The 15,668-nt window shown below is 42.0% G+C and overlaps 1 protein-coding gene across 3 annotated transcripts in view; it reads left to right on the forward strand.

Annotated features, from left to right (window-relative positions):
• The window catches only part of dock3 (dedicator of cytokinesis 3), a 132,041-nt gene that overhangs the window by 31,306 nt on the left and 85,067 nt on the right, over positions 1 to 15,668 (forward strand). For all 3 annotated transcript variants that reach the window (XM_062987080.1, XM_062987081.1, XM_062987082.1), the window contains exons 4-5: positions 8,556 to 8,611; positions 11,199 to 11,295. In XM_062987080.1, coding sequence (XP_062843150.1) covers positions 8,556 to 8,611; positions 11,199 to 11,295 — 153 coding nt within the window. The remainder of the gene's footprint in view (positions 1 to 8,555; positions 8,612 to 11,198; positions 11,296 to 15,668) is intronic.

Raw genomic sequence — 15,668 nt, forward strand, 5'->3', positions numbered from 1 at the left:
TGCAGACCGTCTCTATTCTGATCTTCTTACCAAACTCCATGGGCTGGAGTCCCTGGAGATGAATTCAGCCTATTAGAGCAGATCATTACTCTTCACGAGTGCAGGAACGCAGGCTGCTACCACACACGGGGAGCGATCGAGTGGGGGGTCAGAGAGGTGGTAAGAACCTGACAGGCTCTTATTTACACATGGCTCGGCTATTAATCAACGTCAGCGTGAGTTCTACGTCCAAAATATCTTATAGCTTACTAATAACTGGACCAGTTTTTTAAAAATGTATTTATGTTCCAAAAATTACTTGTAAATACGAGGGATCTTCAAAAAGATAAAAACTTTTATATTTTGGTTATAAGCGGTGAGACTGGAGGAGTAATAATCGTCCTTGTCTGAGAGACTGAGAGATGCTTATAATCTGGATTTAGCTCCATCTGATTTCCACTTTTTTGGACGCTCAAAGAAGCTTTAAGGGGAAGAAGATTTTCAAGTGATGATGATGTGAAAGCAGCGCTGCATCAGTGGCTACTCGCTCAACCAAAAACATTTTTTGCTGATGGCATTAAAAAGTTGGTACGACGCTGGAAAAATGCATCGGAAAGTGATTATGTAGAAAATGATTAAACTTCAGACCCATTAAAGTAGCCACCTTTTGTATACTGTAACTGAGCTGGACGTGCCACATTATTGAATCGCGAGGCGAATTGACACACCTACAAGTATGGAAATAGAACCCAAGTGCAGGCCTCTTTTCTTATTGTCCTTATTTGACTGGTCAAACCAGGGATTTGTTTACTTTGACCAGTGTTTAGCTGTGTTTGATGTTGTTGTTTTGTCAGCCACCTAAAACACAAGCTCTTGTTGCTTTGGGTCGACCAGATCTCTTTTGGTCAGTTTCCCCAGTTTTGCTATGGACAATTGTGTCATTATTTGGTTGCTGGACAGCCTTTTATGTTTAATCCCAGTCTACCAGACGACAGGTAATAGTGGACTCGCCTAGCCAGGTGTCAAGCATTTATTTTGGTTTCTAATTTTTATACCCTCAGTTAGTATAGAAATAAATAACACCAGACTGTGTCTCCCATAATAAGCTCTGTTTATCTGCATGTTGTGTCCTTTAATTTCTCCCCTCATCCCCAACCCACCCCCTGCCTCGAAAACACGAGTACTGTGACCCTCCTGCGTGCAGATCAGAAAATGTGAACGTGTCCCAAACAGTAAACATGCTGTAGTAATGTAAGCTAACTACTACATATGGGGTCATCAATACACACACAGACAGTGTTTCTGCTCTCATAACCCAACGAGGTTCGTCTCAACCCAGCAACTAACTCATAGGGCTTTCAGAGAGGTGGAATAGTGGGTGGACAGAGGGGGTCCCGGGCAAACTACTGTACCCAGGCCCCATATATTTGGGAAATATGTGTACTGAATCTGTTCATGTACTTTGTTTTTATTTAACTCTTATCAAAAATACAGGGGACACCTTTTACCTCACGCGGATGAGGCGCCTGTTTAATAATTGATGGTTACAGTAAAAGCACTTAACGCATTTTAAGTGCAGGCGTTGATATTAAAACCGCTTTGTGATTAGACACGATGGTGATTTGTTTTGGTTATTAAGTTAAAATGGCTTTATGGTAATTTCTGATTGCGTTACAGCTTAAGGATGTGTTCACTATTTCCTAATTAATTAAATAATTAATTAAATATACAGCACAATAATGAAGTCCATTCTTTCTTCGAGGCTGTAAAAGCCAACAATGACTCTGGAAAATATTAAAGGAAATGATTAGGCACATTTACATATTCGGCATTTAGCAGACACCTTTATTTAAAGCGACTTACAGTACTGTGACAGAATATTGTCTAAGCAATTGAGGGTTAAGGGCCTTGCTCAAGGGCCCGACAGTGACAGCCTGGTAGTTGTGGGGCTTGAACCAGCAACCTTTGAGTTACTAGTCCAGTACCTTAACCACTAGGCTACAACTGCGACATCACATAAGTATGTAAATACATTAACTCATATTCACTAATTTATTCTTTGTCAGTTTTACCGCTGTTTTATCCTGGTCAGGGTCATGGTGGGTCTGATTGTTTGGATGAAATGCAGGAAACACATTCAGACGGGTTGCCAGTCCATTATAGGACACACACACCTATAATGCGCAATATTTAGTAGCCCCAACTGACCTGACTGCATGTCTTTGGACTTGTGGACAAGGAGAACATGCAAACTCCACACCCAGACAGAAAGGACCCAAACAGACACATCTACTAGTCAGCTAATATTTCTAGGAGGCCACGTGTAGCTGTAGCTCTGATCACCTTCACAATTGATCCTGATTTTTTTATTCTAATCCTGAGAATAACAAAGTTCCGAACTTTTAGTTCATTCGTTCTTTATAAACGTTATTATAAAAGAAATCGGCGTGTAGGACGATGATTGTGGAACGTTAATTATATTCGCCGATTCTTCCTCCTCGTCACCGCGTGGTTGTTGTTTGCAGGGACGCCACAGAAAGGTCTGTTTTTACCGTTTGAAAAATGAAACACACGTAGTTATTATCTCACATAATGGAGAATAAAAGGCTCGTTCTGATGCTGCTGACATGCAGAGGCTGTTTTTTTATTCTCTATTTTATTTATTAAAGCGGAACATGGTGTTCTAATTCGTCTCTGCGCTACTTGGTTTGCTAAATTGTTTAAAAAGCTCGCTGGGAGCAAAACCATTACTCACGGTCACTGTGGTCACCAGATCCACCACGGCATACCTGAAATTCTTACAGACATCTAGGAGTCGTGGAAGAGCCGCTTCCATGCAAAACCGTTCAAGGTCCAGACATGATACACTACATGGACGAAAGTATTGGGACACCCTTTCTAATTTTAAATTAATGTGTTTCAGCCACTGCAATTGCTAACAAGTGTAATAAATTTGGAATGAACTGGAACATCAACTGAGGCTTTCTCAACCAAGATCAGTGCCTACAGTAGACATACAAATACTGCCATCTTTTGACTTAACTGGGCACAAATTCCCACAGACATACTTAAAAGTCGTGTGAGAAGCCTTCTCAGAATAGTGGATTTTATAGCTGAAAAGATCACGATTAAATGGGACGTCCAGCAAGCTCATGGTCAGGTGTCCAAATACTTTTGTCTGTATAGTGTATGTTGTCTTAATAACAAACCTTATGGCATCAGTTTATAAATATTAGAGCTTAATAAAAGTATCCTGTAAAGAATGTTAAAGATTAGATAATAAACATTCATGTGCACTCGCCCCAGCAGCTCCTGAACTGCACACAGTAGCACTGATTTATTTATTTATTTATTTATTTATTTTCCTTTCCCCCGGTAGTCCCGGCGCCCTGTGGCGCAGCCTGTATGCAGTGCTAAATCTATCAGTCATGATGAACAGCTGAATGAAAGAGGAGAGGTGATGGCGAAGTGTGGAGCGCCTCTGCTGCTGTGCGGCTCTGCAATTTTGCTGTCGGCCTCCCGCCGTCCCTCCCAAAGCCAAGGGTTCACTCATGCCTGATGCAGATCCGGTTTAAGAGTTCCTGTTAATGCATATTCAGGAAAGCCAAAAGTCCGGTAATGTCTGGTTCTGCCGTTACCACCCAGTGTCGGTTATCTGACCTGAACATGCATTTTTTATTAGGCATTTAGACCATTAAGAACAATATGTCTGACCCCCCCCCCCCCCTCCCCCCTCCATGCAGAGGCTGATTTATTGTGATCATGGACGACCGCAGACCAGCACACGCACTATTAATGATAATCTACATAATCCAGGGCAGATGGAGCGTCTTTATTTGTCATATATACAGATTCACATGTACAGAACAATAAAACTATTCTGTTCAAACAAGCAAAGGCTCTCCCCTTCCTCTCTTCCTTCCCTTCCTTCCTTCCTTCCTTCTGTTCGTCCTTCCTTTCTTTTTTTCCCATCCTTTCTTCCTTCCTTCCATCCTTCCGCCCTTCTTTTCTTTCTTCCTACCTTTCTTCCTTCCCTCCTTTCTTTTGTCCGTCTGTCCTTCCTTCCCCTCCTTCCATTTCATTCTTCCCTTCCTTCTTCCTTCCGTCCGTCCTTTTCTTCCTTCCTTCCGTCCCTCCATCCTTCCTTCCTTCCCTGCTTCCTTTTGTCCGTCTGTCCTTCCTTCCCTCCCGTCCTTCCTTCCCTTTTTTCCTTCCTTCCTTCCTTCCTTCCTTCCTTCCTTCCTTCCTTTCTTCCTTCCTTCCGTCCGTCCTTCCTTCCTTCCTTCCTTCTTTCCTTCCTTCCTTCCTTCCTTCCTTTCTCACACTTATTATAAATACCTCCGAACTATGATCAATTACTGGCACATACCAAATAGACAACTTTATTTCTACCTACTGCGTTTATACTTTCCATTTTCCTTAACTGCTTTTCGTATTTGACTGTTTTGTTAGCGAAGCGTCCATAAGCCATAACTCCAAACGGAGAGTTAGGATCATTTCCAGAAGCCGGCTGAATGAGGACAACAGAAGTGCTGCGTTATCTATGATTTAAGAAAAGCTTTGCATTTGTAATGAGCTCTGTGCTGGTCTGGCCTCTGTATCTGCAGGCTGGTGCGAGCTCACAGGATGAAGACGACCGTATATTTATCTGCACGCTACCGTATGTGCTGGCTCGTCTTTGTCCTCTGATTTATGACACGTTTTCTCTGAGCTGTGCTGAGCTGAATGGTGTGGTCGGTAATCTGGATACAGAACTATCTGCTTTCAGTCATGTGATAGTAAAAGTGACGGTGTTTCCTGCAGGTTGTATTTTGGGAACAATAGACTTCAACAAGCTATAAGTACTCATTATTTTTTTTTTTTTAAGTCATTTATTCTTTTTTATAGTTACTTTATCCCAGTCAGGGTCACAGGGGTTCTGGAAATGAACCAATTTGCAAAGGTAGCCCTGACAGAATCACAAAAACAGTCGCAAGTGGAACTTTTTGGTCGTTATACCTGTTTCATCTGCTGTAAAGTGAACTCAGCATTCCACAATAAGAAAATCATACCTGTTTACTGGTGTGAGGTGCTCTGGTAATTCTGATGGAACCATAAACGCTGCTCTCTACCAAAAAATCCTGAAAGAAAACGTCTGTACTCAGGGGACAAGACAATGATCCCAAATATATGAGGGTTCTTCAAAAGGTTTCCGTGTTGTACCAACTTTTTAATGCTGCCTAGCCATTGATGCGCCGCTGCTTTCACATCATCATCACATGATAATCTTCTTCCCCTTAAAGCTTCTTTGAGCGTCCAAAAAGGTGGAAATCTGATGCCGCTAAATCCGGACTATGAGCGTCTCTCAGTCTCTCAGACACGAACGATTACTCCTCCTTCACCCTCACCACTTATAACCAAAATATCCCTGGTAGGAGCAAGTCCAACACTCAATGACCCAACCTGACCTAAACCTGATTAAAATGCCGCATTTAATAGGAGGTTTATGCTCAACAGATTTACATTATGGCCTAATTCAAGCTTAAATACCCCACACAGTGGTGTGAAAACAAAGATGGCAGATCCAGTTAAGTTGGGAGGGTGATATAGGTGTTACATAACCTTTACCTTTTAAAAATATGCTCATTTCATTATTAAGGTTCTGATTTATTTTTGTTCCGTATTATATTTTGTACAAGGACCTGAAACCATGTAGTGCTGTGAGTCTTAACCTTGGTATTTTTACAAACCATTAATAAGTAGTTTTAAGTAAATAAATCTGTATTATGGATTATATATGAACAAGCGTACTAGAATTGTGTTAGCGTAAGCTATACTGCACTGTACTATACGTGGTGATGATGTTAAAAGGTAGGGTTGTGGTAGGGTGTGGCAGAATTTAAGCCAATAAAATAAGCTCATTGGTCAACAAAAGTATAAAATTCATAATTTATTATGACAAATATGCAACAACGGGAGCACTGTCGCCTTACAGTAAGTCGGTCCTGGGTTCGATCCCCAGGCGGGGCGGGGTGGTCCGGGTCCTTCTTTGTGGAGTTTGCATGTGCTCCCTGTGTCTGCGTGGGTTTCTTCCGGGAGCTCCGGTTTCCTCCCACAGTCCAAAGACATGCAGTCAGGTTAATTGGAGACACTGAATTGCCCTATAGGTGAATATGTGTGTGTGTGTGTCTGCCCTACGATGGACTGGCGTCCTGTCCAGGGTGTTACTGTGTGCCTTGCGCCCATTAAAAAGCTGGAATAGGCTCCAGCACAACACCCCCCTCCCCCCCACGCGACCTTAATTGGATAAGCGGATAAGAAAATGAATGAAATATGCAACCACAGAAAATAGTTTTCTCCTCTGAAAGATCTTCCACTAAAGCAGTTGGTTAATTCGCTTATTTTCGAAGTTCTTAATCACTCAAAGCCCAAAACTCCTCCCAGTGTTTTCAATTTTAGGTGATTTGATATTTTTTGACTGAGAACTATCCTTCTTTTGCACTTTGTACTGGCGCTTCTGTTTACACAAAGCCCAAAGCAAGCCTGTGGCACACTTACACTGCTAAGCGAGAAGAGTGGGCACGACGCTAATGCGCCATCTGTGTTAGCTCTAGGGAAGGTTCACGTTTCTAATTCGACTCCGACGGAGGCGTGCTGTAATTCACATTATATGGAAAATTATATGGAAAGCGGGTCATGTGATGACTGGATGATGCTTGGATGGGTGGATGCGTATGTCGACACTTTACTTCATTTACATTTACATTTTCTGCATTTAGTAGATACTTTTATACAAAGCCACTTACAGTACTGTGACAGTCTATCGTCTGTGCCATTGAGGGTTAAGGGCCTTGCTTAGGGGCCCAACAGTGGCAGTGGTGGGGCTTGAACCAGCAACCTTTCTATTAGTAGTCCAGTACATTAACCACTAGGCTACGACTGCCATGATTTCAATACAATAAACATTAAATTAGGGAAGCCCTTTAGCTTTCATTGAAATGTGCCTAGGGGGATTTGTGCCCTGTCAGTCAAAAGAGCGCTTGTTAGGTCAGGTATTGTTGTTGAATGTTAAGGTGTTTAATAGAGTTGAGGTCAAAGTTGAAAGAATAACTTTTACTTTGTGTACACACATTTTACACTCTTTTTGCACTGGTTGTGGCTTAAACACCTATACTGAATGATTAGAAGTGGTGTCCACATACTATTGGTTTCATTTCTGGATCATAGAGTCATAGCAGAAATGGAAATTAAAATGTGATTTGACTGTCCTACAAGGTGACAGAAGAAAGTATATAAGGGTGTTTATTATTTCCTGTGATATCACATTCACAGAGCCTCTGTGTGAGACTCACAATCCAGTCTCTGGGGTATTTCATTAAGGGTTTTTCCATCAAATGCTATTGGCCAGTTGGGCATCTACATACAGAAATGATTGGCCCTTGAGGTGCTCAGGTGGAGCAGCGGTAAAATACACTAGCACACCAGAGCTGGGATTTAGAATACATCTTATCGAATCTCAGCTCTGCCATCCGGCTGGGCTGGGCACCTACATGAACAACGATTAGCTTGTTGTTCATACAGGATGGGAGCCGGATAGGGACCTCATAACTTAGAAGTTACGACCTCTGCTGGCTGATTGATGGCGTCTGCACAAAGTAGAAGAATAATGCTGATCAGGGTGTGGCTCTCCGTGCACTGATTGGCATGAGAACTTGCCTTGTGCAGGTGAAAAGATGCAGTCGGGTACTGCTCTCGCTTCGGAATGTTTGGCTATATTTAAGGAGGGGTGGTCAAGGCTCCACGATGGATTGGCATCCTGTCCACGGTTTGTTACTGCATTGTGCCTAGCGATTTCAGAAGGGTAAGACACCCCACGGCCCTGACCAGGACTTCCGTTTATTTATTATCCCACCTGGAATAATCTTCATATCTCTCATTAGATCCATAACAATGAATCTGCTCACGTTCTACAGAAACATCACCACACAGCGGATTTTACTCGCGTGTGTGTGGTTTAGCCAGTCTGTGATTACTAGAGCATGCTAGTTACTGGTCCTGCAGATGGAATCCCCTCATTAGCATACGGAGGTCTGCATGGGGACTTTCGGCGTCCTCGCTAACTAATGAGCTTAACCATGCGACACAAGAAATACATGAAATAAAATTTTATTTTAATTATTACATAAGTTATTTTCATTCTGAGTGCTACATGGGCTGAATCATGAGCTGTACCGACACGGAAAAACAGTCAAAGTTTAATAATTACATTTATTATAATTATAGTTATTTATAAAGCCGTAGACCTTTTTATTCGGCTTTGCATTCAGTCATTCAGTAATTTATTATCTTAGCTAAACCACGTATAGTTTTCCTGCCTAGTTACCACTTTGGGGTGATTGCTAGTCATTATTGTCCCTATTGTTTTACTCAATTTTAATGTGCTAAATGATGAAAGACTGAACTAAACAGTGAAACAAGGTTTTAGCTTCTGAATCTCTCTCTGTCTCTCCATCACACTATTTTTAATATCCATAATTATCATACATAACACAAATGTTATTATTTTAACTTGATTTATTGCTGTTTTTGTTTTACAGGGCATTTTCCCGGCCAGCTTTGTGTACCTGCAGAAGGCCGTCGTCACCAACAGAGGGTAAGAGCTTCAAATACAAAAACTGATTCAATAACAGAGAAGCGGAGCTTACTGTGAACTTCTTGTGAGCTTCTTGTCTTATGTGTATTTTACTAATTTATTCCTTTTGGTAAGCTTTTTATTTCTGGTTGATTTGTATATAGTTTTTAGGACTAGTCACACTTTTGTTAGTGTTTAGCTCACTGATTACCTTGATTTAATAAAGTTAATGGACATTAGAGAACTTTAAACACCAAGGAATAATGAACCAAGTGGCTGTATGTATATTTCTGATCCAGGAGACAACTTTACTAGACTAAAAGAAGTGTGTTCAAATGATTTAGTCTAAACAGACACACTTTGGTTACATTCATGACAGAAACGGTAGTTACTGCTTACACAAGATTTATCAGTTTAAGTTTTAATGTCAAACACAGTCATGGACAATTTAGTGTCTCCAGTTTACCTCACTTGCATGTCTTTGGACTGTGGGAGGAAACCGGAGCTCCTGGAGGAAACCCACACAGACATGGGGAGAACCTGGGAATCGAACCTAGCCCTAACTTGCCATGACATAAATGACATGTTCCTTACAAGTGTATGCAAACTTCTGACTAACTTAAACTTACTAAAGTGAATAATTACTATAAATTAAAATAATAAACGTTGGCGCTCGGGTGACGCAGCAGTAAAACATTTCACATTTCGTCAATAGTTTTTAGTGATTAAATTGGCTGGACTGAATTGCTCAAAGTGAGAAAGTCTGACACAACAGCTACAAACAACCAAAATAACGAAGGTTACTGATCATACCACCATCTTTAGCTTAATATACAAATACAATGTGTGACAATTAGTAAAACAAATGAGCTGGTATCTGCAGTCTGGTCACTGTCCATGATCCTCTCATTAGTCAGTGGTTATCAATTAAAAGGTTGAGAGATCTGCCATGCAGCCACTGTTGGACCCTTGAGCAACACCCTTAACCCTGTCTGCTTGAAGTGTACTGTGCAATGGCTGACCCTGCGCTGACCCCAGTTTCCAAACAAGCTGGGACATGAAAAGAAATAATTTTGTTGTACTATGACAAATATAGGCCTTCCATTTGAGTCAGGTATATAAGTTATAGATACATTCACCTGGAAAGCTCATGTAAATAAGTTGTGTCCCAGGTTACAACAGAGGCTGCATTTCATGAGCTTCCTTAGGATTAACTTAACTAAACAAGACATGAATAAGACAAACAGACAAAGGACAAACAGACAAAGGACAAACAGACAAAGGACAAACAGACAAAGGACAAACAGACAAAGGACAAACAGACAAAGGACAAACAGACAAAGGACAAACAGAGTCACATCAAAACAGTCTCCCCTGACTGTTCCCCAGCTCCCCTCTTAAATACCCTGAGATGAGGGACAGCTGGGGCTAATTAGCAGAGGGGACAAATCATGACAGGGGGCGTGGTTGGAGACTGAGAGAGGGGTGTGGCACATAGGAGCACAGGCGCTCCAGCAGGAGCACACAGAGTCTGGATTCATGACACTGGGTAAATAAGAGGATTGTGTCAGGAAAGGCATCCGGCGTAAAAACTACCAAATCATATATGTGGATGAATGATCTGCTGTTGTGACCCTTAACACGAGCAGGTGAAATTAAAGAAGAAGAAAAACATGATGTTGTTGAGAGTTTGATAAGCTGTGGGTCATACGTGCACTGTATGATGATTTGTTCATGACGTGAACATCTCAGTTGGCCTTCTTTCCAAAGACCGCCTTGAAGATCAGAGGAAAAAACGAGTCCATGTTTCCTTAGTTGATCTACGAGAGGTTTCTGCTCAGAAAAGCACAAAAATTGCTGGCTGACCACTCGAGTTCCAGCTGAGTTCCAGCTCCTACCCTCTGGCACAATACAGCATATAGAATGCCAAGGTTGGCACTATACCAAATACAGTATTAATTATAATGGCAAATAAAGAGCATCATTTATAGATAAGGTAAGTTGAATAGAATTAGTGGCATATGACGGTAGGAACCTTTATAAAACTGGACATGTTCACTCGTAGGTGTGAATGTTTTGACAGACATTTCCAGTGACAGAAACAAATACCGGTTTTGACATGAAGACAACGTGTTGATGTAATCACATCAGTTTAGTGATCGCAGTTGTCACCTCTCCGCCCCTCGGCTCCTTTCGGGTCCTGTGTGTGTGTTCAGTGTACCTGTTCTAATTCTAGGAAGCTTAGTACTGAGATATGATTAGTGCACCTCTGTTCCTGTACACTGTACCACTCTGTACCACGCTGTACCACGGGTACGACTCTGAGCTCGTGGATACGTTCATAACACCTCAGCTTGTTATTTCAGTCAGTTCTCGTGTCAGCTTCACCTAACAATACACGTTATTTCCAGTGGCTGAGGAAACAGCAACAACAGTGACTGGTATCACTGCAAGCTGCTTCCATAGTGCAACTCAGGAGAAAGAAGCTTGGCATGAGCTGCGTGCTTCAAGATAGTTAGATAGATAAATAGATGGATGGATGGATGGATGGATGGATAGATAGGTAGATAGACAGATAGTGCTAAAATATTTGTGTTTGTGTGTGCAGGCAGTACGAGACGGTGGTGCCCTTCGAGGACCCCATTGTGACTGAGGTCACCTCCACTTTGCAGGAATGGGCCGTGTACTGGAAGCAGCTCTATGTGGTAAGTATCGGCTCTTCAGCCTCCGTCTGGGTTCAAGCAAGAGCTCAGTTGTGTTTGAACATGCAGTGTCCAATGTCCTTCCTAGATGCCCTTCCCTATCCAGACTTTGATCCGACATTAACAAAAAAAAAAAAATTTACGCATGACTAAAATCAGAAGATACTTGTTGTTACGTTTTTTTTAAATATTCATTAGCTGTTGTCTGCCCTACGGGCGTTTTCTCAGTGGCATTAGACCTTCTATTACCCTGATCAGAACTCCCACCACCAAGCAAAAACATCCACATTATTTTAAAGTGTTTAGGATTTTATACATTGACCTGATGCTTATTGTGAAATGCACTTATACACTTATTTTGCCCATGTCCACTCTTTTTTGGAATGTATTCCAGGCATCAAATTCTGACTGGATTAGCGTGCTGCGGACTGGGTTGGATGCAAAATGAGTTGGTTTAAAAGAGGGCTGCTGGCATCATGTGGTTGAATTTAGGAAGGTGAAAGAAGAACTTCAGTCATGGTTTAAGGATTGGCTTAAAGCATTGCTTATAACAAACCTTAGAATATGGCCAAAAAGATGTGAACCCCTCTTGAGTAGTGAGTTGAGATGTTACCAGACAGTAGGTGTGGCTGAAATTAAAAATGTGACCCTCATTTAAATAATTGAATTTGACTTTCTTGTGCAACAGCGATTCCTGAGCTCACAAATGCATTTGAACTGAATTAAATTCCCACAGACACACTCTGAAATCTTGTGGCAGGCTTTGTCAAAGCAATGAAGGCTTTTCCAGTTAAAAATAGAAGGCACGGGCTGGTCGGTGCTGCTCAGTTTCTAAGATCTGGATTCAGTTCGATTTGGATTTGTAGATGTTTCACCCTTGTTTGCCATCTAGCACATCGAGTTCTGTTATCATGTTCATGACATTACAGTTAGCTTAGCAATTTATAGTTACCTTACCGTGTCAGCTAACATCTCATTATACCCAGCCAGACATTTTAAACACACAGCTAAGGTTGGAACCTCATTATATCATCGGCTGAAGAAGCTAACCTGCTGTAAAATAATTAGGATAATTCCGTTAGAAGAGTAGCGTGGCGCACACAATGGAAAGCGACGCTGATCTCTGACAGTGTGCTTTCTGCAAACCTCATCCAGATTATTCACCATTAGTGGAAATGATGGCTGTGATAATGGCTCGGAGGGTTTTTTTCCCCTCTTGCTGCATGATGTAACCAACAATGTTCTGTGCCTTCAAGAAATGATCGTGTTTTATTTATTTATTTGTGTAGCTCTGCTGTCCTGCAGAAATCGACTCAGAATTCAGAAAGCACGCAGAATAGATGCACTGTGACTTTCCTGGTAGTGTTTTTCATGGCTAGCCTGGGTACACCAGGTCCAAGTCATTCTAGTTATAAAGCTTCAGTGTTAGAAAGGTGGACGGGTTCACTGATTTGAATTTGTGCTCAGGGCTTAATATTTATGCGACGTTATGCATTTCAGAAGATCGTGCACTGGTCAGTTTTCGGGATGTAGTCAGTACTCTGTGTCTGTCAGTTCCAGTAAAAAAAAGCATGGGGTTTACCAATATGTTAGTTCATCTTTTCTTTTAACCCACCCATTGTTGGCACTTACATGGCACAGCCGTCTATTACTCTAGCCCACCCTCGCTGAGATTGAGGTTCAAACCTATCGCCCAGCCAGGCATCTACACAGACGTAGTAGGCTTTGTCTATAGGGGTTTGGTTTTCTACACCCTGCGATGGATATGGATCAGTGTCCTGTCCAGGGTATTCTCTTGGTGAAACTGGACCCACCAGATTCCTGATCTGGACTGCAGGAGTGCCAGTCTAGCACCAGCACTGTCTGGTTGCTCGGGCATGCTGTTGTATTTCAAGGGACTCACCCCCAGTATTCAAATGTGCTGAAAATGTACCTCCAATATACTGATGTACACATTCTAAATAAAGATATTTTACTCACTTTAATGTTCCCATCAGTTGTTACTGCATTGCGCCCAGTGATTCTGAGGATGCCGGACCCACTGTGACCCTGACCAGGATAAATCGGCAGTAAAATATGAAAAAAAAAATATATATATATCTGTAGCTGATTCGAACTCTGTCATCACATCACTACACCACTGACTTTAAAACTTCCTCAGATTTCCTCAGAATGGCCGCAGCAGGGAGCGCCTAGTAAAAACTGAGTAAATTATTTCCCACAGCACTAAAAGCACAAGCTTCCAATCGTCTCACTTACCCAGCCGAGCCTGAGCAGATCTGAAGTGGCACGGCGTGTCCTTTGATTGCGTATTTCTGACTTCCTTGGGCAGAACGTCGTGCCTCTCAGAGTCATTTTATATTGATAGGGAGTGAAATGTGGGCCTCAATAATGATGCTTTGGTCAGAAAGGCGGCTTTATGTTCTCCATCGATACTCCGCCAGTGCTGAGTGGAGCGGTCCTGCTACTGCTGTTGGTAAACTGATCCGAGATGACAGACAGAAATACAGACAGACAAATCAACAAACAAACAGAAAGATGGAAAGGCAGGTGCGTGGACAGGAATTCATAGTTTTATGAAAAGAAGACAGGAAGATGGACAGAGGAGATGGACACAAGTGTGGAAAAATAAACTGTCCTGATTTTACTTGCTTCTGGTATTACATGGTTTTCACATGGAACGATTTCAGATCTAAACATTATTTTAGACAAACAGAACACGAGTAAAAAGACATCAGAGTCAAGCAAAACCATAACCATAACCCTAACCATAACCCTAACCCCAACCCTAATGATAACCCAACCCTAACCATAACTCTAACCATAACCCTAACCCTAATTATAACCCTAACCATAACCATAATTATGACCCTAACCCCAACCCTAATAATAACCCTAACCCCAACCCTAATTATAACCATAATTATAACCCCAACCCTAATTATAACCCTAACCCCAGTTATTCCATAACCCTGGTCGGTTATACAGGCAAGCGGACACATTCAAACATGACAAACATATGGATGTATGGACAGTCAGACATAGGCAGGTAGGCAAACAGATATAAATGCTACTGGAACCACAGGCACATGACAAACAGATACAGGGACCGATGTCCAGACAGACTGGGGGACAGACAGCAGCAGAGGTGGACGTGTAATGTTAAACCTTTCTGCACGAATCTATCAATAAAATACATAGATTTATTTCCTGGCACACACACACAGACACACACACACACACACTTTACCATGGTACTTCCTCTCTGCATGTCATTATTCAGTATTATTGTTATGCAGACTTGGTAGATGTTCATGTCACAATCAGACCAGAGTTGTCGGACATTGAGAGCCATTAAAATTTCCCCCGCATCAATCTGCAGTGCTTGGACGGTTGCTAAGCAACTAGTTTTTTAGTAGTCAGTAGTTAAATGCACTTGCTATACGAAGCACAGAAATGTCTGAAGGCTAGTCGACAACATGTGGGTGGTCAGTACAAAAAAATCTTATGCTGCATGCATTGCTGACCAAGCTGGTGGATTCCTACAGAGAGCTTGAACACGTTCGACAGAGTTCGCTATGCTATCGGTATTCTTTCACCACTCATGACAGTGCCTAGGTCATTAATAAATAGAGGCGACCGTCCAGCCAATCATGGACAGTCAGTCTGTTGAGCGCCTGACCTTGTGTTTTATTACTCAGCATATTTTTATATGAATTGTTGGTCAGTCAGTCGTTTGCTTGGTTGGCGCAGTGGTAAAGTGCTCTAGCCCAATAGTGCTAAGGTCTGGAGATCCAGGGTTCGAATGTCAGAGGTGCTATCAGCCTTTAGGGCATCTGCATGGACATGATTAGATTGGATAATGTCTGGCCTGGTGATTGGGAGGTGGACTTGTCAGTGCCACTGGTGACCTGTCCAGGGTGTTTCCTGCTTTTTGCCCAATTAATCAGACTCACCGTGCACTTGACCAGTATAAAGTAGTGGTTAAACAGACCATAAACAAATGGGCTCATAATCACACAGAGCGACGGCGGCGTTAGCTTTATTCTCTAAACGCACCTCAGATTGCAGCTTCGTCAACAAAAGATTCACTTTTGTGATCCGTGTCTCATTTTATAAGTACTGCGACCTTCATCAAAAGATCAGAGATCAAAGCAAAATACCAAAGTCCATATTCATCAGAGGGAGCTTTTGATCAGCCAGTGGTGTGAGGGTGACCATTTAAATTTTCATTAAGGCTCTTTACAGTTCCAGCATGTAAAAACTTCAAGAATAGTCACATGACTATTTTTTACAGGCATCATGACCCTCTCCAACCACTAGGGGGCAGTCGGACAACTGTATAGCATGAAACCATCATCTCTTAGACTTTCTCT

The sequence above is a fragment of the Trichomycterus rosablanca genome, chromosome 24, assembly GCF_030014385.1.
Source record: "Trichomycterus rosablanca isolate fTriRos1 chromosome 24, fTriRos1.hap1, whole genome shotgun sequence".
NCBI lineage: Eukaryota > Metazoa > Chordata > Actinopteri > Siluriformes > Trichomycteridae > Trichomycterus > Trichomycterus rosablanca.